At 45.0% G+C, this 22,835-nt stretch overlaps 1 protein-coding gene across 1 annotated transcript in view; it reads right to left on the reverse strand.

The window, feature by feature from the left end:
* Positions 1–22,835, reverse strand: part of LOC139378698 (metabotropic glutamate receptor 8-like) — a 221,568-nt gene that overhangs the window by 21,042 nt on the left and 177,691 nt on the right. The window contains exons 8-9 of the mRNA XM_071121113.1: positions 12,757–12,896; positions 9,727–10,662 (exon numbers count right to left, since the gene is read on the reverse strand). Coding sequence (XP_070977214.1) covers positions 9,727–10,662; positions 12,757–12,896 — 1,076 coding nt within the window. The remainder of the gene's footprint in view (positions 1–9,726; positions 10,663–12,756; positions 12,897–22,835) is intronic.

Below are 22,835 nucleotides of genomic sequence, written 5' to 3' on the forward strand. Positions count from 1 at the left end.
AAAACTCACACAACAACAAGTCAAGGTAAACAAGCTAAGAGTTTCTCTCAAATCCAGCTTCGCATCTTAATTCACCATCATTTCATACTGCCTTCCTAATCAACATGATCTAATTATGAGTGGCTATATTTTGTTCAGTTGGCCTATTAACTACAGTGGCATGCGAAAGTATTCACCCCCCTTGGCATTTTTCCTATTTTGATGCCTTAATTAAAACCTGGAATTAAAATGGATTTTGGGGGGGGTTGTATCATTTGATTTACACAACATGCCTACCACTTTGAAGACACAAAATATTTTTTATTGTGAAACAAACAAGAAATAAGACAAAAAAATCTGAAAACTTGAGCGTGCATAACTATTCACCCCCCCAATACTTTGTAGAGCCACCTTTTGCAGCAATTACAGCTGCAAGTCTCTTGGGGTATGTCTCCATAAGATTGGCACATCTAGCCACTGGGATTCTTGCCCATTCTTCAAGGCAAAACTGCTCCAGCTCCTGGATGGGTTCCGCTGGTGTACAGCAATCTTTAAGTCATACCACAGATTCTCAATTGTATTTAGGTCTGGGCTTTGAGTAGGCCATTCCAAGAAATGTAAATGTTTCCACTTAAACCACTCAAGTGTTGCTTTAGCAGTATGCTTGGGTCATTGTCCTGCTGGAAGGTGAACCTCCATCCCAGTCTCAAATCTCTGGAAGACTGAAACAGGTTTCCCTCAAGCATTTCCCTGTATTTAGCGCCATCCATCATTCCTTCAATTCTGACCAGTTTCAAAGTCCCTGCCGATGAAAAACACCCCCATAGCATGATGCTGCCTCCACCTGTCACATTCGTCCTATTGATGAGACCAAGGCGCAGCGTGATATGAATACATACCATTTTTAATAAAGAAAGAACACTAAACAGACTAACAAAATGAACGTGACGCTATATAAACCGAGTGCTGACAGGCAACTACACATAGACAATAACACACAAAACCAAAATGGAAAATGGCAACCTAAATAGGATCCCCAATCAGAGACAACGATAAACAGCTGTCTCTGATTGGGAACCAATTCAGTCCACCATAGACCTATAATAAACCTAAACTAACAAACACCCCATGATATACAAAAAAAACCTAGACAAGACAAACAAGCATACCCACCATCGTCACACACTGACCTGACCAAAATAATACATAAAACATAGAAAACTAAGGTCATGGCATGACACCGCCATGCTTCACTGTGGGATGGTGTTTTCGGGGTGATGAGATGTGTTGGGTTTACGCCACACATAGCGTTTTCCTTGATGGCCAAAAATCTCAATTTTAGTCTCATCTGACCAGAGTACCTTCTTCCATATAAATCTCCCACATGCCACCTTGGCGAACACCAAACGTGTTTGCTTATTTTTTTCTTTAAGCAATTCAGATGTATATACTGATATCATGTGACAGATCAGGTGACACTGAGATTGTACACAGGTGGACTTTATTTAACCAATTATGTGACTTCTGAAGGTAATTGGTTGCACCAGATCTTACAGTGCCTTGCGAAAGTATTCGGCCCCCTTGAACTTTGCGACCTTTTGCCACATTTCAGGCTTCAAACATAAAGATATAAAACTGCATTTTTTTGTGAAGAATCAACAACAAGTGGGACACAATCATGAAGTGGAACGACATTTATTGGATATTTCAAACTTTTTTAACAAATCAAAAACTGAAAAATTGGGCGTGCAAAATTATTCAGCCCCCTTAAGTTAATACTTTGTAGCACCACCTTTTGCTGCGATTACAGCTGTATGTCGCTTGGGGTATGTCTCTATCAGTTTTGCACATATTTAAATATTTTAGATTTTTTTAACACAAGTTATTTTTTTCCATTTCACTTCACCAATTTTTTAAAACTATTTTGTGGAAGTCCATTACATGAAATCCAAATAAAAAATCTATTTAAATTAAAGGTTGTAATGCAACAAAATAGGAAAAACGCCAAGGGGGATGAATACTTTTGCCAGGCACTGTAGGTCTCTACCAAAGGCTGTGGACACATGTCCCCAGAGGACTCCATGTGAGACAGAGGGACTTGACAGCACAACAAATCTAGGCACGGCCGATGTTCATTTATAGTGTTTCCCGTCCTTTACTCTCCCAGGTCGGACGATGGTGATGTGCAGGTCCAGTTCAGCTCTCTTTGAGCAGTTCTGATCTGTTCTGTTTTGTCACAGTCAGATAGTGTGGCAGCATTGTCTCTCTGCTGCTGTCTCAGGTGTATCACTACATTATCAGTGTGATAGAAGTGAGGATGACCTACATCTGTTTCTCTGAATCACACGACTCAGTACACACACACACATACAAACGACCAAGTAGTCCCCCAGCCATTAGGCAGGCTGATGGGCCTGATGGGTCTGACACTGCCACCAGACATGCACACACTCGCACACACACACACGGGGCCTGTCGCCAACAACGACAGGTAGGACAAAAACTCTAAAACACTCTCCCCATACTCTCACACAGTCATCCACTCACCTTACACCTCTCCCTAAACTAAGGCAGGTGAGTCAGATACATACGTGCTAGGTCACTACATTCTCCTGTACAGTATCTTACAGGTATCGGGGGCCAGCAGGCAGCATGCTGTACTCTGCTGTTACTGATCTGCCATGTCCTGTGATTTGACACACACACACACACACACACACACACAGATTTGACTCCTTCTGTAATTTCCCAGAATTATCCCTCTGAAACGTCCCAGTCATGCAGACAGCCTCTGTAATGTGCTTGACATTTCCAATATGTCTCGTCTGCAGAGTGATTGAAAAGAACATAACAACCGTATCTAGGGGAACATTCAGGAAATGTTCATGTTTTTGATGTTTATTTCATTCTGTTGCCATCGTCGTTCAGTAAAAACAATGTAAAATGAGTGCTCCCCATCGCTGCAAATGAGTTTGGGTTTCGTTCTCCCAAGGCGAATGCTTGTTGTGCATGCGTATGTATGTTTTTTTTTCAAGGGTGTTTGTGTGTGTGTGTGTGTGTGTGTGTGGGGGGGGGGGGGGGGGCTTCTCCCATGGTGTAGTCGGCTGCATCTCTGTGTTTGATGGTGGGATCTGACACCGTCTCCCATCAGATTTGTTTAACTATAGTGCACAAAATATTCCATTTTAAAAACGAATGCCGCTTTTTCCATGTGTTTCTGTGCATGTGATCATACAATATAGAGAATTTCTAAATGCTGTTTGAAAATGGCTGACATCATGATAGCCACGTCAAACAAAACGAGGCCGATATTGTCAAGCCTAGTGTGTGTTTGTGGATGATTGGTTGTCTGGATGGATACCTTATCTACAATAGTGTAATATACAGTACAACTACAGTAACCCAACAAAAGAGCTGTGATGTTAGCTAAATCTTCCCAGTTCTGACCTAGCCCCTGTTATAATGTAGAGTAAGCTTTCTGTGATATCTCGCTAGAACACTGGGCCTAAACTGCAGCTCCTGACGCTTTAGCCTCTCTCACTCTCGCTCTCTCGCGCTCTCTCTCGCTAGCTCTCTCTCTCTATCTCTCATTACAAATGTAATATTATGTGCAAAGAGTTAAAGTACAAAAGGGAGAATAAATCAAATATGGGTTGTATTTACAATGGTGTTTGTTCTTCACTGGTAGGCCTTCTCTTGTGGCAATAGGTCACAAATATTGCTGGTGTGATGGCACACTGTGGTATTTCACCCAATAGATATGGGAGTTTATCAAAATTGGGTTTGTTTTTGAATTCTTTGTGTATCTGCGTAATCTGAGGGAAATATGTGTCTCTAATATGGTCATACATTTGGCAGGGGGTTAGGAAGTGCAGCTCAGTTTCCACCTGATTTTGTGGGCAGTAGGCAGTGTGCACATAGCCTGTGTTCTCTTGCGAGCCAGGTCTGCCTTTGGCCACCTTTCTCAATAGCAGGGCTATGCTCACTGAGTCTGTACATAGTCAAAGCTTTCCTTAAGTTTGGGTCAGTCACGGTGGTCAGGTATTCTGCCACTGTGTACTCTCTGTTTAGGGCCAAATAGCATTCCAGTTTGCTCAGGTTTTTTTTGTTAATTATTTCCAATGTGTCAAGTAATTATCTTTTTGTTTTCTCATGATTTGGTTGGGTCTAATTCTCTTGCTGTCCTGGGGCTCTGTGTGGTCTGTGTGTTTGTGAACAGAGCCTTAGGAGCAGCTTGGGTAGGGGACTCAGGTTCATCTCTATGTAGGTGATGGCTTTGTTATGGAATGTTTGTAAATCACTTCCTTTTAACGTCTCTTTTCTGGATTTTGATAATTAGTGGGTATCGGCCTAATTCTGCTCTGCATGCATTATTTGGTGATTTGGTGATCAATTTGGTGTTTGTCCCATTTTGTGAATTCTTGGTTGGTGAGCGGACCCCAGACCATAAAGGGCAATGGGTTCTATAATTGATTTAAGTATTTTTAGCCAGATCCTAATTGGTATGTAGAATTTTATGTTCCTTTTGATGGCATAGAAGGCCCTTCTTGCCTTGTCTCTCATCTCGTTAACAGCTTTGTGAAAGTTACCTATGGCGCTGATGTTTAGGCCGAGGTATGTATAGTTTTTTGTGTGCTCTAGGACAACGGTGTCTAGATGGATTTGTATTTGTGGTCCTGGCAACTGGATCTTTTTTTGCAACACCGTTATTTACTGACAGGGCCCAAGTCTGACAGAATCTGTGCAGAAGCTCTAGGTGTTGCTGTAGGCCGTCCTTGGTTAGGGACAGAAGCACCAGATCATCAGCAAACAGTAGACATTTGACTTAAGAATATGGTGGGGTACTGCAGACTGTTCTAGTGCTCTCACCAATTCGTTGCTTTATATATTGAAGAGGGTGGGGCTTAAGCTGCATCCCTGTCTCACCCCACAGTTCTGTGGAAAGAAATGTGTGTGTTTTTTGCCAATTTTAACACAGTTTTTGTTTGTGTACATGGATTTTATAATGTCGTATCCTTTTCTCCCTACACCACTTTCCATCAATTTGTATAGCAGACCCTCATGCCAAATTGAGTCGAAAGCTTTTTTGAAATCAACATAGCATGACAAGACTTTGCCTTTGTGTCGGTTTGTTTGTTTGTCAATTAGGGTGTACGGTAATTTGGTAAAAACCCAATTTGACATTTGCTCAGTACATTGTTTTCACTGAGAAAATGTGGAGTCTGCTGTTAATGCAGAGGATTTTCCCAAGCTTGCTGTGGACGCATATCCCACGGTAGTTATTGGAGTCAAATTTGTCTCCACTTTTGTGGATTGGGGTGATTAGTCTCTCTCTCTCTCTCTCTCTCTCTCTCTCTCTCTCTCTCTCTCTCTCTCTCTCTCTCTCTCTCTCTCTCTCTCTCTCTCTCTCTCTCTCTCTCTCTCTCTCTCTCTCTCTCTCTCTCTCTCTCTCTCTCTCTCTCTCTCTCTCTCTCTCTCTCTCTCTCTCTCTCTCTCTCTCTCTCAGAATCCTCTTTTTTATTTCTCTCTCTGTCACTTTCTCTCTTCTCTATCACTCTCTCTCAATTCAAATCAATTCAAAATGCTTTATTGGCATGGGATACATATGCTTACATTGCCAAAGCAAGTGAAACGGATAAACAAAAGTGAAATAAACAATAAAAAGTGAACACTAAATATTACACTCACACAATCTCTCTCTCTCTCTCTGAATCCCTCTCCTCTTTATCTCTACAGCTACTCCTCTGAAGGATTAGCCTTTCCTCCCTTGCTGAGTCCCTGTTCTGTACGCTCTCTGTGACAGTCCTTCCATCCCTCATTTTCTCTCTCTATCTCCCCTCCTTCCTTTACTCCTTCCCTCCCTTCATCCATTCTCTATAGCTCTCTGATTCAGACCTTCTTTCACTCCCCCTCTCAATATTTCTGTTTTTTCTCCTTCCTTCACTTCCTTTCCTCCACTCCACTGTATCCCTCTCTATGCCTTCCTCCAACTCTACTCCCTTCCCTGTGGAGTCACCTCATTGGCGTGCCGTACAGAGCCCATTGGTCCAGGCAGATTAGGCCAGTTTAATGTTCGCATACCCGACGCAGTAATGACCTGGTTGCGCCACTGCGTCTACGCGGGCCCCGGCGGTTAATCCTTCAGCTGGACGATGAGTAATGGCCACCAGCCTCCGTATTCACGCTGAGCCACCGGTAATAACGTCCGGAGGGGTTTTCTTCCTGAGGCTAGCCTGGTTACACTGGGGCTATAAGAGATAGCCTGGTCGGGGAAGGTTGTGTTAGAATATCATCATCCTCTTTTGCCTTAGGTCTGTGTCTGATCCTGACTACAGCCTCGCTCTCTCTCCCAACTGTACTACATCATTACTGACAAAGCTTTACTTCCAACCACCACTTTCCCCTCTCTGCCTCAGGCACCATGCAGTGAGCTTCATGTGAGCTGCTTTCAAAGCAGTATCATTTACAATTATGTAGAATAGTGTTGCTGTTACAAAACATCAACTGCATTACACTCCAACATCCCCACGGGTACAACTAGAGGGTGAACACTGAATATCTAAGGTTGATTCAATTTTAGTCTAAGTGCTGTAGCCTCAACATCTAATTAAGTATAAATCATATGCTACACAAGTGCATATGTTGTAGGGAAACCAGCTGAAATCAATCAACGTGCACTGTAGGCCTGCTGTTTATGAATATATTTATGATTTCAAGTGATTACCTGTCAAAACTGTTGATTTCAATTCCAGCCAATCCACTAACAGGAAGGGGTTGAGTCCCAAATGGAAATATTTCCCTTCATAACACACTACTATGGGCACTGATTAAAAGTAGTACACTATATAGGGATTACGATGCCCGGGACGCAACCAGGATGTTTATGTTATGAGTGTAGTTGGTAGGCAGCTCATTTGATCTGGTCATAGATACTGTACATACAGAGTCATTATATAAAGAGACCACCTTCTGCCTTCATTGATTCTGGCCCCTGATACATAGAGCTGTCTCCAGAACTTTCCCAAATGACACCCTTTTTTTCTACTTTTGACCAGGGCTCTATAGTGCTGTATGTAGGGGATAGGGTGCCATTTGGGACGCATACCAGGCCTCTCCAGCCACGATAATAAAGCAATTTGACATTTACAATCAATACTGTAAGTCCTCTTTGAATCTCAATGAGTGTAAAGTGCATCTATCATGGGCCCTAAACACACACAAACACAGACACACATGCATACGCACACAGACACACACACACACACACACACACACACACACACACACACACACACACACACACACACACACACACACACATGCACATGTATGCACACGCACATAAACACACACACGCATGAGGAATATTGGATCAGGTAATGAGTACTGAGAAAACAGTTTGTTTTTGGAGAACACGATTCAATACGGTCAATCTAAGCATCAGAAAAGAAATACCCCTGAGGACAAAGTGATCTGTGTCTGGCCTGGGTGCATGTTTGTGTGTGTGTATTTGCGTGTGCATGTTAATTTTACTCAGCCTGTATCAACACAACAGTCTTCGATCAGCACTTCAACTGAATCAGCCTCCTCATTTTGACAAGCAGCATCTTCAATGAGCGAACCTTCACGTTCACTCATTGAAGAGACAAAACCCAATTTGTTCTCATGCTTTCTGTGTGTCCCGACATTTCTACGTGTCAAAATCCACAAATTAATTCCCTCATTTGATTCAAATGTTGACCAGCCTTCCTCTGTCATCACATCCCACAGCACAGTGACATGGAAGTGATGAGCAGAATCACAGCTCTGACACTAGTTGTTGAAGCTCTGTTTAGCTCTTATTCTTCCCGGCGTCACATCCACACTGCAGATGTGGCCAGGGCAATAAATTGCAATGTCTGTACTGTGAGACGACTAAGACAGCGCTACAGGGAGACAGGAAGGACAGCTGATCGTCCTCGCAGTGGCAGACCACGTGTAACAACACCTGCACAGGATCGGTACATCTGAACAGGATGGCAACAACAACTGCCCAAATTACACCAGAAACGCACAATCCCTCCATCAGTGCTCAGACTGTCTGTTACAGGGAAGACATCCTCCTCCATCATGTGGTACCCTTCCTGCAGGTTCATCCTGACATGACCCTCCAGCATCACAATGCCACCAGCCATACTGCTCGTTCTGTGCGTGATTTCCTGAAAGACAGGAATTTCAGTGTTCTGCCATGGCCAGAGAAGAGCCCGGATCTCAGTCCCATTGAGCATGTCTGGGACCTGTTGGATCAGAGGGTGAGGGCTAGGGCCATCCCCCCCAGAAAGGTCCAGGAACTTGCAGGTGCCTTGGTGGAAGAGTGGGGTAACATCTCACAGCAGGAACTGGCAAATCTGGTGCAGTCAATGAGGAGGAGATGCACTGCAGTACTTAATGCCACACCATATACTGACTATTACTTTTGATTTTGCTCCCCCCCCTTTGTTCAGGGACACATTATTCAATTTCTGTTAGTCACATGTCTTTGGAACTTGTTCCATTTATGTCTCAGTTGTCGAATCTTGTTATGTCCATACAAATATTTACACGTGTTAAGTTTGCTGAAAATAAATGCAGTTGGCAGTGAGAGGACGTTTCTTTTTTTTGCTGAGTTTATTCACAGCCAGTGCATTCATCTAAGGAAGATAAACCACAACACATCACAATCGTAGCAAGTAAAAAACGTTTCTGTAACCGTTACTGAGAGTGATGTGTGTGTTTCTACCAGTAACATTAGTGCAAACAAAGTTTGCCAACCAGAATCATTGTGGAGCTGAACGCTCACCTCGACACAGCATTTGTTTACAGGCCTAATTGGGGCATCCATACAAGTGTGTGTCAGCTGCCTGGCAACAGAGGAAAGAGAACTAAAATAAGGCAGTAAACGGGTGATGGTGTGACTCAGCGATGAGCTTTAATGAGGACCTCTTCTCATCTCCAACCTCTTTTCCTCTCCTGTGGGTATTTAATGTTTTACAGTGTCCCAGCTATTTCCCCTCTGTCTCCAAAGTTGTGGAGAGTCGCATCTGAAATATACCCTTTGCCAAACAGCAGTGGAACATTCACTGAAATTCCACTGTGCAGAAAAGCTTTTCAAATGACCTGGAAGTACCATTCTCCAAGTGCAGCTGGCGCAAACCTGACCTCCAGCACACAGCAGGTCAGAGGTTATACAGAGGTACTACCTTTTGTTTTCTCAAGCTTCCCAGAGCCCTGCTGGGCTGAATATACCCTGCTAATCTACCGCCTAGAGCCGAGGCAAGAGGAAAGGCAATGTTCTCAAGTCTGTCACACCCACACCGACACAAAGAGTGATAGAGAGAGAGAGAGTAAGAGAGAGTAAGAGAGAGTAAGAGAGAGAGAGTAAGAGAGAGTAAGAGAGAGTAAGAGAGAGAGAGAGTGAGAGTGAGAGTGAGAGAGAGAGAGAGAGAGAGAGAGAGAGAGAGAGAGAGAGAGAGAGAGAGACATGTATATGAGCCTCTTATTAAAGCCTGCAAAGACTTGGCTCTAGTCACTCAGACAGAAAATCCAGTCTTATTCACATGGGGAGGTGCGGCTTTAAATTTAAGCTATTACTATATCTCATAGCTCCATTCTAAATCACTATCTGACTGATGGAAAAGAGACCATTCATCAAAAATTATCCATTCATTAGAAACACACAGCTTTTCTGCATGTTTGTGTTTTTACCGTTATAAAATCTGTTCCACTCACCCTCTCCGCAGACTGTGCCGTCCCGAAGAAGATAGGGATAAACGCCAGCCAGATTATGCAGGTAGTGTACATGGTAAATCCAATTGGCTTGGCCTCATTGAAGGTCTCCGGCACTCCCCTGGTCTTGATGGCGTAAACAGTGCATGTGACCATCAGAAGGATGGAGTAGCCTAAGGAGCAGATCAGGGACAGGTCGGAGATGTCGCACTTCAGCACGCCGCGAGCCGCTGCCGGGTCCTGGGTTCGCTGCTCGCCGTAGTCCACGAAGGTGTGCGGCGGGTCCACGGCGAACCACACAAACACCCCCAGGAGCTGCACTGAGATCAGGGAGAAGGTGATGACCAGCTGGGAGGCTGGGGAGATGAACCGGGGAGCGCTGACGGACTTCTTCCCCTGCTCGAAGATGCGGTGGATGCGGTTGGTCTTGGTGAGGAGGGCCGCGTAGCTGAAGCACATCCCCAGACCCAGAAAGATCCTCCGGAAGGAACACACGCCCACGTCGGGCGCGGCGATCATCAGGAAGGTGATTGCATAACACAGGAAAATGCCTGTCAACAGCACGTAGCTCATCTCACGGCCGGAAGCCCTGACGATGGGCGTTTCGTTGTAGCGGACGAAGGTGACGATAACGAAGGTTGTGGTGATGATGCCTAGCATTGAGATGAAGACGGGAATGACGGCCCAGGGCGAGTGCCACTCCAGCTTGATGATGGGGATGTTCTGGCAGCCCGTTCGGTTGGCGTCGGGGCGCTGTTCGTAGGGGCACAGTTCACAGCTGAACTCGTTGGCCTGGAAGTGATAGCCCTCGCAGCGCTCGCAGTGCCAGCAGCACGGCACGCCCTTCACAATCTTCTTCCTCTCACCCATCCGGCAGGGCACGCTGCACACAGACGCAGGGAGGGACGGGTCGCCTGCCCGCCACTGCATGGCCTCTACCTGGGGTCATAAGGTCACAGGAGAGAGGAGAGACCAATCAGAGGGCAGATAGGTTGGGACTCAATAATGGTTTTGGTTCTGGAATGGCTGTGATTCTAGACTGTTTCTGGCTAAGGAATGTTCTGACTAGAATAGTTCTGACTGTGTAACAGCTATCTTCAAAGCCTATTGTTGTTAAACTGTTTGTACCTGCATGAACATTTCCCAAAGGGCAACTCACAAAGTAATTAGCCAAAGAAGAACTTCTTATCATTTCCCTTGTGCTGCCTGCTAGGCATAAATATAATAGAAATTAAACTGGTGTAATCAGAGATGGCACAAATTGGCCATCTGCATCAGTCTGATGCAGTATGTGTTTATTAATCTGTTTAAAACACAGCCCAGAGTGATGGGAACAGAGCTCCTCTCTCTATCTCTGAACAGGCACACAAAGTACTGATCCAGCAGAACTAGAGGAAACTGGCTGGCTGGGGATTCTGCTGAGAGCAGGAGAAATCTAGAACTAGATTAAATGACTAATATTGGGTCAAACTACTGAGTCATCAGAGGAGAAATGAAACCTGTCCGTATGTGTTGTTTTAGTTTGGTGCTTTATTTCCCTTTAGTGCCATTATCTCTTCCTGTTTGTTGTTGTTGTGGTAAAGCGATAGCCGGCCATGCTTGAAATATGAACGCTCAAAAACACATTTAAGTCTGGCCGTGAACCCTTTTTGGGGTATAATTGATAATTATAACCTGATGAAAAAATAATTTAGGTCTGATTAATTATGAGCATGTCATGTAAGAAAAGAGATTTACCCCGAGAAGAAACAGTAACTTCCCCTACTTGGGTGGATCCTTTTTCAATTATTTGGATACCTATTAGTAACTTTGAATTCAAAACAATGTTAAGGTGAAACAAAAATGTATATGGAATGGGGATATTCTGGCTCTAGTTCTCAGCAGCCAGCCGAGAGGGAATAGTATGCTGTTGCCACCTCCCAGTCCAGCCTAGGTAAATAGACAACGAAGATCAGCATTTGTGCCTAACTTCCAAGTCTCCAGTCTCCAAGTCTTCAGAGTCCAGCCAATATAGCTTCTACAGTCCGAACGTATCCACTTATACTGTACTTTTGTGAATGATACGTGCAGGTAAGCATTAAGTAAGGAAAGTCAGATAGATATTGAGTATATGTAGGTGTCCAGCTATATATGTGTGCTGCCTGACTGCTCTCCACACACACACACACAGACACACGCACGCATGTACGACCAGAGCAGATGGTTTTAAGATACCTCAGAGAGTACAGCCCAACCGTACAGCCCAACTGTGTGTGAACACGCTGCTCGTTTACCAAGGCTGTGTATCTCAGACAGGCATGCAGAGTCATTAAGCTTTAAGCCCCGTCATCTCTCCTCCTGTGGCCTGAATGTATGTGTGTGTGTGTGTGTGTGTGTGTGTATCCCTCCCTCCAGTGTTCAGGTGTTATTGACTCTCTCTGTCTCCAACAGAAACTCATGCGGATGGAGAGAGCACCGACCTGCTCACACACTTCCTAGCTCTATCCCTCCCTCCCTCTCCTCCCCTCCCTCTCTCTCTCTTCACCCTAACGAGCCAGGCTCAGGTCACACATATTAATAATGCAGAAAGTGTGTGTGTGTGTGTGTGTGTGTGTGTGTGTGTGTGTGTGTGTATTTCCAATCAGTAACAGCTGAATAACAAGTAGCTGCCCATTGAAAGTCAAGCACTGAGCAGTAACTGTATGCATGCAGGAACACATACTACCCAGAAGTACTGGAAGATCATAGGACAAAAAACACTGGGAAGAGATGGGGACCCAAACATGACACGAAATCACGTTTTGGATGATAACGAATGAATACAAATCTGAAGTTTCAAGACTGGATTAATGCTGACATCTATGAAATGTCCCTGATTTCAGAGCTGTTTGTGCTATAATGTCAAGTCGTTTGTCGGTCATTGTCATGCCAAACATGTTGACATGACGGCACAAACAGAGCCGGGACCAGACTATGCAAGAATGCCTCTGAATGTGACACTTTATGACAACACTAGATCACAAAAGATAGATATTGCTATTATGTTAGTCTCACATTTAGGTGTAGTTTGTTGGTCCAGGTGCCTATGACCTTGTACTCTCTGGTAGAGCGGTTGGTGCTCTGGTACTGGAAGATGTCGTACCGTCCGGGGGCATCGCCGTTCTCATTGAACACCACTGGAGTACCGGCACTTCCTGGAAGACACAGATGGTGGGAAATGAGTTCTGCATTTTCACACCAACATACAATTTGGTCCAACACAAATTATTTTTGGACTAACTTATATACATACACAACTTAACTATAATTACACATGCTTGGGTATTACCCACTGTAGGTTGTAACTATGGTTTAAGGTCTGTTTGTTACAGAGTGGGAATCATTTCCGAAGTTCATTCAGTAGTCTCGGGTCTACGTGTCACCCTAAGGAGTGGCTCAGGTATCACACATATTAATTATGCAGAAAGTGTGCGTGTGTCTGTGTGTGCCTGTGTGTCTGTGTGTCTCTGTGTGTGTGTGTGTGTGTGTGTGTGTGTGCGAGCGTGTGTGTGTCTGTATGAGTGTGTGTGTGTGTGTCTGTATGAGTGTGTGTGTGTGTGTGTGTGTGTGTGTGTGTGTGTGTGTGTGTGTGTGTGTGTGTCTGTATGAGTGTGTGTGTGTGTGTGTGTGTGTCTGTATGAGTGTGTGTGTGTGTGTGTGTGTGTGTGTGGGGGGGGGGGGGGGGGGGGGTGTAAGTGCAAACAGCCTCTCCCTCTCCCTTTCTCTCTCTGGTTCTCTCTCCTCCTATGAAGCTTTGAAATCCCAATATTTCAGTGTGGCAGCAGCGCGGGTAGAGAATCTGGCCCATCAAAGCAGTAACATAATTACAAATATCAATCTTAAAAGAGGTGTGCATTACTGACATTCCTACAGAAAGCTGTACGTCATGGCAACGGTGGATCTATCATATCTGTATTTTCTCTCTCTCTCTCTCTCTCTGTATATCCCCAAGCGGTAATGAATGAGAAGATTTCCAGCGGACTCTGTGTAGTCCATTATCTCTCTATCTTTAATCTGCCTCCACACAGCCGCCCGGCCTGACGCTACTCACACACACAGACACACACACACACACAGACTTGCATGCCACAACCCAATGACACTAGACGCCGCCGCTCGCCCCTGTCTGCCTATCTGTTCGTCTGTCTCCTCCTGCCTTACATCATTAGTACAGAGAGAGAAGTGTCCAGACTGGTTGTTAACTCATTTGTCTAGTTTCTGTCTTTGACAGAATTTATGACCAGAAAATGAAACAAAAATAAGTTAAAATCTGGCACCCAGGCTAAAAGTTGGAATGGCTTGTAGTGCAACACAGCTCCCTATAAAATCAGGACTACACTAGGAGTCATTGTGCTTTGGTCCAAAGTAGTGCACTACATAGGGAGAAGGGTGCTATGTGAGATGCAGCTGCATTAACACCCCCCCCCCCCCCCCACACACACACACACACACACACACACACACACACACACACACACACAAACACATGAGTCCAGTAAGATAGCCCTCTGGTTGACACTGATACTCTCAGTGAGTGGGCACAACTTCTTCTCTTCCTCTTCTCCGTGCATCCCTCGCTTTGCACAGCGGGGGCAACATGCATTGAAAATGGGAGCGGGCTCCGTCTCATCAGTGTGGAAATGAATCATGGCACAGCCTCAGGAAATGATTTCTGCCTGTCAAATTGGGGTTAATATACGGCCCAATACTGCTCACTGTTCCCTGCCCAACCAATGAGGCCGATTCTGCAGACACGACTGATGCAAGTTGCACACGCACGCATGCACAAACATACACACACACGCACAGACACACACACACTTAAATGCATGCAAATGCGCATAGACACACAGCAACACATCTTCACACTCACGTCATCTCCGGAAACAGCCTGTCCCAAGCCATATTAGCTACTCCTGATGACAATTACTGGACACAAGCAAGCTGACTAAGATAATTGTTCAGTATGTCCCTTATAAGGGCAATTCGAAAACAGCATTTACAAGTCAGTGAAGCATGGTTCCTCCGCCATTTCTGAAAGTAGCAACATGGAGATATCGACATTTAAATTTCACACTATTCTGCATCGTTAACCATGACCTTCACTGTGTCAGTGTAAGCAACCACATTTAACCTTCTTTACCACAGCATACACACACACACACACACACACACAAACACGACAAACCTCAAACTCACCCCTCAGTGGGTATGCCCTAACAACCACTGAACTGGACGAGCCTATCAGCACATCTCACATGACCAGACACATGCACCCTATCACCCCCAAAAGGAGAACGGGGTTAGAGGCCCTTTAATCCACACACAGGTCTTCAGCTAGTGGTGGGCGATGGTGAGATGAGACCAAGTAGGAAGTAGGGTATTTCAGATGGAAGACTGTTGTTTGAACCTGATTTCCTCCATTCAGAGGAGATCAGGTTATGTTCATTGTGTTTGGTCTGAGATGAGATTGGCTTTCTGCTGTGCAGTTTGTGGGTAGAGAGAATGGATTCTAGGCAAGTTATACTCCTACTAAAAGGCAGGGGGACAAACCTCTGAATATACAGTTACAAGGCACAGGTTTAGGATCCGTTTACTCTCCCCTAATCCTAAACCTAAACCATTAAGGGGAGAAAGATCAGTATCTGCAGGCAACATCCGCCTAATCTGAGATAAACACTGCATACCCTGCCATCAGCTCTTCCCTGTGGATCCCAGAGAGAGAGAGAGAGAGAGACAGTTTTAAGCTGGGCAAAATCTCTGATGGGGGAGAATACAGGAAACGAGAGAGCATTGTGGCTGAACGACCATTACAGGCCTCAAAAGTCTCCCCACTCCCAATCGTGACAGTAACAGAGAACAGTGAGTATTTTGATAGAAGTGATGTAGAAACCACGCTGCAACCCAGGTGAATAAAACATAACATGGAGGAAGGAACTGAGAGGAGGAGAGAGAGTGGCTGAGTGGAATGTCTGCCAGCACCCAGCAGTGTGGGCCATACATCTATACTGCTAATGGGGGGAGACAACACACACACATGCACGTAGGTACACGCACGCAGGAACACACACAAACACACAAACGCATTAAAGCACTAAAGCGGGCACACACAGGCCCCCAGAAATGAGGACATGTCTTCTCTCCATCCTTCGTCTCCATTTTTCCTCCATCCCATCTATTCCACACTAAACGATTACCTCTGGGGAGGCTTTACCTGGCAGATGAGGGAAACTCGACATCTGTGCGATAATAATAACTCAACTCCCTCCTCCTAAACATTTACTGTTGATCCTCCTTCATTCTCTCGTTCTTTATCTCTCTTCTGTAAAAAAAAAAGAATCTCACAGCTCTCTCCCTCTCGTCTTCCCATGTATCTCTTCTTTATCGCCCTCCCTCCCACCCCCCACCCCCTCTTCTCTACTATAAGACATCCACGTTAGCCTAAAAATTCACTTGATCATGATCCATTACTTACATGCTTCTGGCATACAGGAGCCTTTCTTTGCTGCATCCTAACCCTCCGTCCACCCTGCAGTCGTCATGTGGGGAGCAGTCTCCATGCAGTTAATGTGGTGAGGGGTAATATCCACAGGGTTTATAATGAGATTAGTGCTTCTTGGCTCAACAAGGCAGCTGATTATAATGATTATTAAACAGCCAGAAAGCTGTGACACATAGTTTATCAGGATGTAGAAGTAGGAGCCAGCCTTTTGTTGTGTTTTCACAGTGGAAGGGAGCACAGAGGCTGTGTAGCCATTGGAGCTCAGAGGTGGGCGGGTGAGTTGGCTAATGAAATAATGGATGTAGTGACAAGAGTCCTCATGTCAACCGAAGATGTTTTGGCCCCATGATCTCGGAATGCTTTGGGTACTTTAGATTTCCCAATTGGTCTGAGATTTTGATAATTCGCCATTCTTTTTTTTCTTTTTTTCTTGTCCTAGTCGGTCATTAGGAGGTTCTTGCCTGCCTAAGGCAAGTTTCAAAACCATCCAAACCTTTAGTACCCTCCTTTCCACTGCTTCTCTAAGCCCTACTATCATTAGGCCAAGGGAAGACATTTCATCACAGAGTTATGAGACACTGTCGCTGAAGAAAACACCTTTTTTTTTTGGAGAGGCTCCAAACTAAGTGGCCCTCAATCTGAAATTGACAAAAGCCTCCCGTTCCTTTTGACTTCTCCTCTTCCTCTCTTTCCTCTCAAAATAAACTATTTTGATTATCTTCCTTAGAACAGAGCACAGCAAGGGAGGGAGGGAGGGAGAAAGATGTGAGGGAGGGAGGGGGGGATCAAAGGAGAGAGAGAGAGAGAGAAAGAGAGAGAGAGAGAGAGAGAGGAGGGAGTCCTAGAGCAGCATTGTTAGTGTGCATAATGAAAGAGAGAAGGCAGCAGCATGTATCCAGGAGGCTAGAGAGACCAGCTGCCATAGCAGATATACCTCCTCTGTTCACCGACTTTAGCAGACACACACACACACACACACACACACACAACTCTCATAGGCTATTGAGGCAATGCCACATTTCTCAACAAACCAACATGGCAGACGGATACACTCCCTCAAAACCTCCTTTGTCTCCACTAAGGCCTAAGGCTTTCATTACGGTGTGACTGTGGCAGAAGGAGAGAGAGATCTGCAGGTCCATAAACCTGGTGTTGTCAGTTAGTCTAATGCCAGCATTTTAACCTGCATTAGAGTGAATAAAATGATGCATGTACAATCACCGCCGACACCGCATGGCTTAACGTTCTATTAATCATCCAATGGCAGGGTAGCCTAGTGGTTAAAGCGATGGACTAGTAACCGAAAGGTTGCAAGTTCAAATCCCCAAGCTAACAAGGTACAAATCTGTCGTTCTGCCCCTGTTCCTAGGCCATCATTGAAAATAAGAATTTGTTCTTAACTGACTTGCCTAGTTAAATAAAGGTAAAATAAAAAAATTAAATACAAATCTGATAGCTTCTGGTCACCTGGGCTGAGGAAGTGTTCGGTGTGTGGCGGCCAGACAGAGAGAGATGTCTTAAGTCGCCGAAACAGCTGTCTGAGATTTCCGGCTTATTGAACTTATCTCCAGGTATTGATTGCCCTTTTAACGTTGAGAGCGGGGACAGCTGTAGACTGCACACACACACGGACACACACACAGGGGCACTGGCGGGTCCTTTCTGCGAGCGGCAGCAGCAAATGACGCATCCTTCCAGTTAAGTCTCATCAGTCTCCCCTGTCCAGCCATCCGGTGGCTCATCCACAGTTTGATGTTGTGTTATACTGTTAATACAGGGACAAAGCACAGAGAAGGACTATGGACATGGACATTATCTCTCTCTCTCTCTCTCTCTCTCTAGATGTTACACACAGTGCTGTATATCTCTCTTCTCCCTCTAACTATCTGTATAGCTGTCATGCTAGGTTCAAGTTCATCATCTAGCCGTTATTCCTTGTTAATAAGCCCGGACTGGTTCCCGTAGAGAAGGCGTCCATCTTGTCCTGAGCAGTCAGAGCTAGAGCAGCTGGCCCTGTGGAGATGAGCTGTAATGAGATAGCTCGGTCTAGCATGGCCATGTCGTCCCCTCACGGCTCTACGCACACACACACACACACACATACTGACTCCGCGGCTCCGCGGCTCAGGGCCCAATTGTTTTGTCTCTTCTGCCTTCTCCATAGAAGGGTAATGGAGAGCATCGTGTAGGGTGGCCCCGACCAAGACCACAATATGGTCGAAATATAGAAGCTGGCACTAGCTCAATAAATAACGTTTTGGTAGAGTAGGAAAAAGTGAGTGGATATTGTTCTCTTTCTCGGCCCGAGTTCTATGTCCTTCGTCCGGTGCTTTTGTGGATGAGGATAAAATATTGTTATACAGGATGCTAAGACTGAGACACACTACACCGCGCACGTTCACTTCCAACGAACATAGAACTACTATGAGGGTTAGTAGTTGGATCAATACAGTCAATATCCTCACCATTGTTCTAAAGTAGAAGTGTAGCAGTCCTTTTATGTAGAGTTTTCTTGCCTTGCTAAACCGGGGACTCTCACTCCACACTGTCAGGGGACAGGGTAGTTTATAAAGGATCATAAGGACGCATCAGTGCCATTCAACCACGCTCTACAGGCAGGCATAGCTGGGAACAATAGAGACGGCATTGGCTTGATGTTCAACACTGAACGCGGATGAAAGCTCTCTGCTTGTATCACTATGACTCATTGGACAGATAACAAGGAAGTGCGGAGGTGAAATAAATCCATTGGAGATTTTTGGGAGATTTTCTGAAAAGTTCCATTGTCTAAAAAAAAAAAAAAACATATATTTTTCTAAAAGGTTTCGCAGTTTGAGTTGAATGTATCCTGTCAAAGTTTAACCCCGGTGCGAAAGTGAAAGTACAGGCTGTAAGGTGTTTTTATTCCTTCCTTCCCACGCATGGAACTACAATTAAGGTTTCTCATCAGACTGAAAAGGAGGGGACCTTGGAAATATTTTCAGGAATAAAAAAAGAAGGGAAGAGATGAACACTGACGGTGAAGAGTGAAGACCTTATCGAGCTACTCATTGGACTGCCCGAGGACAATGGAGGACAATGGAGGTGGCCTGGGTTGTGGGAGGCACTATGCGTCATGTCACACCACTCTGGGCTCTGTTTTAACAAACCTAGTGCTATGGTAAAGCAGGTGGTAACGCTATAGGCTCAGGGATGTGTCCAAAGCATTTTTGCTATTTTCACTAATCACTCATTATCGGCACACTTGCTGGCCTTGGCTCAAAAGGGATGGGTTTTGATGAATAAACAGGCTGTGGGGGTGTGTCGAGGCTTGGCCCCTCACTGGCCAATCAGAACGTGCTCCGTGGCGAAATATGTGCTTACTTCAAGTTGTGTCTTTCATGGAATCAACTCCAATTCTAATGTTAGTCAGTTATCGTTAGTCGGTTAAATTGTGGTCAGTTCAAATGTAGACCCGTCTTTGCTAAATGCGTTAACTTGAACCTATTTGCAGTCCTCATTCTTCTAATAGGATATCTTCAATAGCATTCACACTGATATAGGAGCTAGGCCTACTGTCAATAGCATTATGACTGAGTATGGGCATGCCAATCAATTGTCAATAAGCAAGATTCAATTCATTATTGGTGAGGCTTAAAAAGAGAGCGAATAATACAACGGCTGTTTTAAATAGGCTATGTCACACTTACAGGCACCATCATTTCAATAATAAATACATGTAAATGTAACGATGTCATAAAATCGGCAGGATCAAAAAAGACACTGCTGTTGAACCAGCCCGTTGTTACAGTAGGCCAAAGGGAGGGCTTGGGTTTTTAAACATCCGAAATAGAAAAATAGCAATTTTTTACTGGCTAGAGATAGCCGGTTCCCGGTATTCACCGGTTCACCGGTATTCACAGAGGTTCACCGGTATTCACAGAGGTTCACCGGTATTCACAGAGGTTCACCGGTATTCACAGAGGTTATCATCTCCCGTTTCTTGATGGACATGGATACATAGCCTACATCGCGGAGGGGGCTTTCACGCACGTCCAAAATAGGACCCGTATTGCTAAAATAATGTGGGCCTGCCTACGATGCAGAGATAAACAGGGAATGTCGGCTGTTTTACTCCTTTCCAAGCGGCCTCAGGAGCCAAACCCTTTATCGACAGTCTTGACTACTTCGCGATTGCATCGGGCAAATAAAATAAAATGGTATTTCAAAATATATATATATATATATATATGTTTCTAAATACGAAGTATTCAGGCACCAATAGCACATTAGGCTGCTCTTGTTCCATGCGCATATGGGCAGGTTGCGTTACGGCTGGATAGGCTGCGTTTCCGCTGTCAAAATTTGTGCCAAAAACGCTAAAACCAGATTTTGGTTGGTCTTAAATATCCCCATCGGTGCAGCCTGAAATTAGCACTTTGGATCACGTTTTTAAGGACAACCCTCGCAAATGTCCACCCTGCCCATCTGAGCGCAAGTGAGATGATGTATCAAATCAATTCAAATCAAAATGTATTTGTCATGGGCGCCGAATAGAACAGGTTTCACCTTACAGTGAAATTCTTACTTACAGGCTCTAACCAACAGTGCAAAAAGGTATTAGATGAACAATAGGTAAGTAAAGAAATAAAAACAACAGTAAAAAGACAGTTAAAATAACATTTGCTAGGCTATATAAAGTAGTGAGGCTATATAGTGGTGAGCCACCGGTTAGTCGGGCTGATTGAGGTAGTATGTACATGAATGTATGGTTAAAGTGACTATGGGTATATGATAAACAGAGTAGCAGTAGCGTAAAAGAGGGGTTGGTGGGTGGCGGGACACAGTTTGTTGGTGATGTGGACACCAAGGAACTTGAAGCTCTCAATCTGCTCCACCACAGCCACGTCGATGAGAATGGGGGCGTGCCCGGTATTCCTTTTCCTGTAGTCCACAAGCATCTCCTTAGTCTTTGTTTACAAGACAGGTAAGTTGCTGAACCTGGTGTTAGGGCTGGTGCATCAGTTTCTACATGACAAAACTGCAAACTCTTTGTTGGCACGTTGGTTGCATTAGACACATGCAATGTCCCTGTCCAGGAGCAGACCTTGTAACAGGCCTAGTTCTTGTAACACATTCTAGAGGCAGTGTATAAACTGGACCACTAGGATGCGTCCCAAATTGAACCCCTCTTCCCTATATAGTGCACTACTTTTGACCAGGGCCTCGTGCACTACATTGTGCCATTTGGGACGTAGCCCTAGACTATCGTATTCATCAGAGCAGAAGTGGTGGGATACACTGGTCCTCGGAAGCTGCAGCTGCACGTTACTTCCTTCACATGAGAGACCGGTTGAGACATAAAGATGTCTTTTGATATCTGTCCTACAAAGTGGACAAAGACTTGTTGTGGCTATTTCTCTGCGTTTACTTCAGCTGCTCATTGAAAACTGAGTCACAATAGCCCGACAGCAACTGAAATGAGATTTTCTCGGCCAATAATAGTCCCTAAATGTGTTACTTTACAGAGCGTCGTCACAACGACTTACAGTACTAGAGGGGATGTTGTTGGTAGGCAAACAACAGAACAGGACGTTCTAGATAAGAGAGGGACTCGGTCTGAGTTGAGATTGATATCTTGCTTGCATTCTGAGTCAATCCCTCCATGGTGATGACCGGCGATGGACCAGGACAATAAAGGAGAGAGAAACAGAAAAGAGCTACACAAAAGGGAAAACATCATCATCATTGACCCGAATCTGACGTATCATGTTTTTGGTATAAGAAAAAGGAAATATCTGCAGCACACGTATGAATAAAACTGTGCAAACTCATCCAATGGCCTCTAGATAGAATCAAGTGATAGCACAACGTCTGAAGTGGGCTGCTTAATAAGTGAGTGCTCGACATGTGACAAAGCACACGTCCTAAATGGCACCCTATTCCCTTAATAGTAGTTTATAGGGAGTGCCCTATATAGGGAATAGGGTGCCATTTGGGACAGATCAAGAATGTCCTTTAGATGACTGTGGAGACAATAGAGGGTGTAGAGACTCAAGCTGAACCTAACAGAATAACCGGTATCAGATGCAGTCTGCACGGTGTAGCGTGTGATTGCAGCTACAGGCACTGTTCCTTATTGTCTTCGTTCCCCTGGATCTGCAATGCACCACCATCTGGGTGTGCATGTGTGTCTGGGTGTGTGTATGAGAGGGAAACAAGAGAAATAGGTGGGAGAGGGGAGAAGTGGAGAGATGGAGGGAGGCAGAGACAGATGGAGAGAGAGAAGAAGGGGAGAAAAGGAGAGAAAAAAGAGAGGGAGAATGAGAGATAATGAGAAGATAAAGGAGAGAGGGAGTGGGGCAGAGAGAAGGAGGGAGGGGAGGAGAGGGAGGGATAGAGCTAGGAAGTGTGTGAGCAGGATGGTGCTCTCTCCATCAGCATGAGTTTCTGTCGGAGTCAGAGAGCACATCGATAACACCTGAACACTGCAGGGAAGGAGGGATATCCACACACACTGGGGGTCAGTGGAGGGGTCATCCAAGTGTCCAATCTCCTGCTGCTGAGAAAGGTTAGATCCTCTGGCAGGGTTCGGTGGGGAAGGATCATTAAT

This window comes from Oncorhynchus clarkii, chromosome 21, assembly GCF_045791955.1.
Source record: "Oncorhynchus clarkii lewisi isolate Uvic-CL-2024 chromosome 21, UVic_Ocla_1.0, whole genome shotgun sequence".
NCBI classification, from domain to species: domain Eukaryota; kingdom Metazoa; phylum Chordata; class Actinopteri; order Salmoniformes; family Salmonidae; genus Oncorhynchus; species Oncorhynchus clarkii.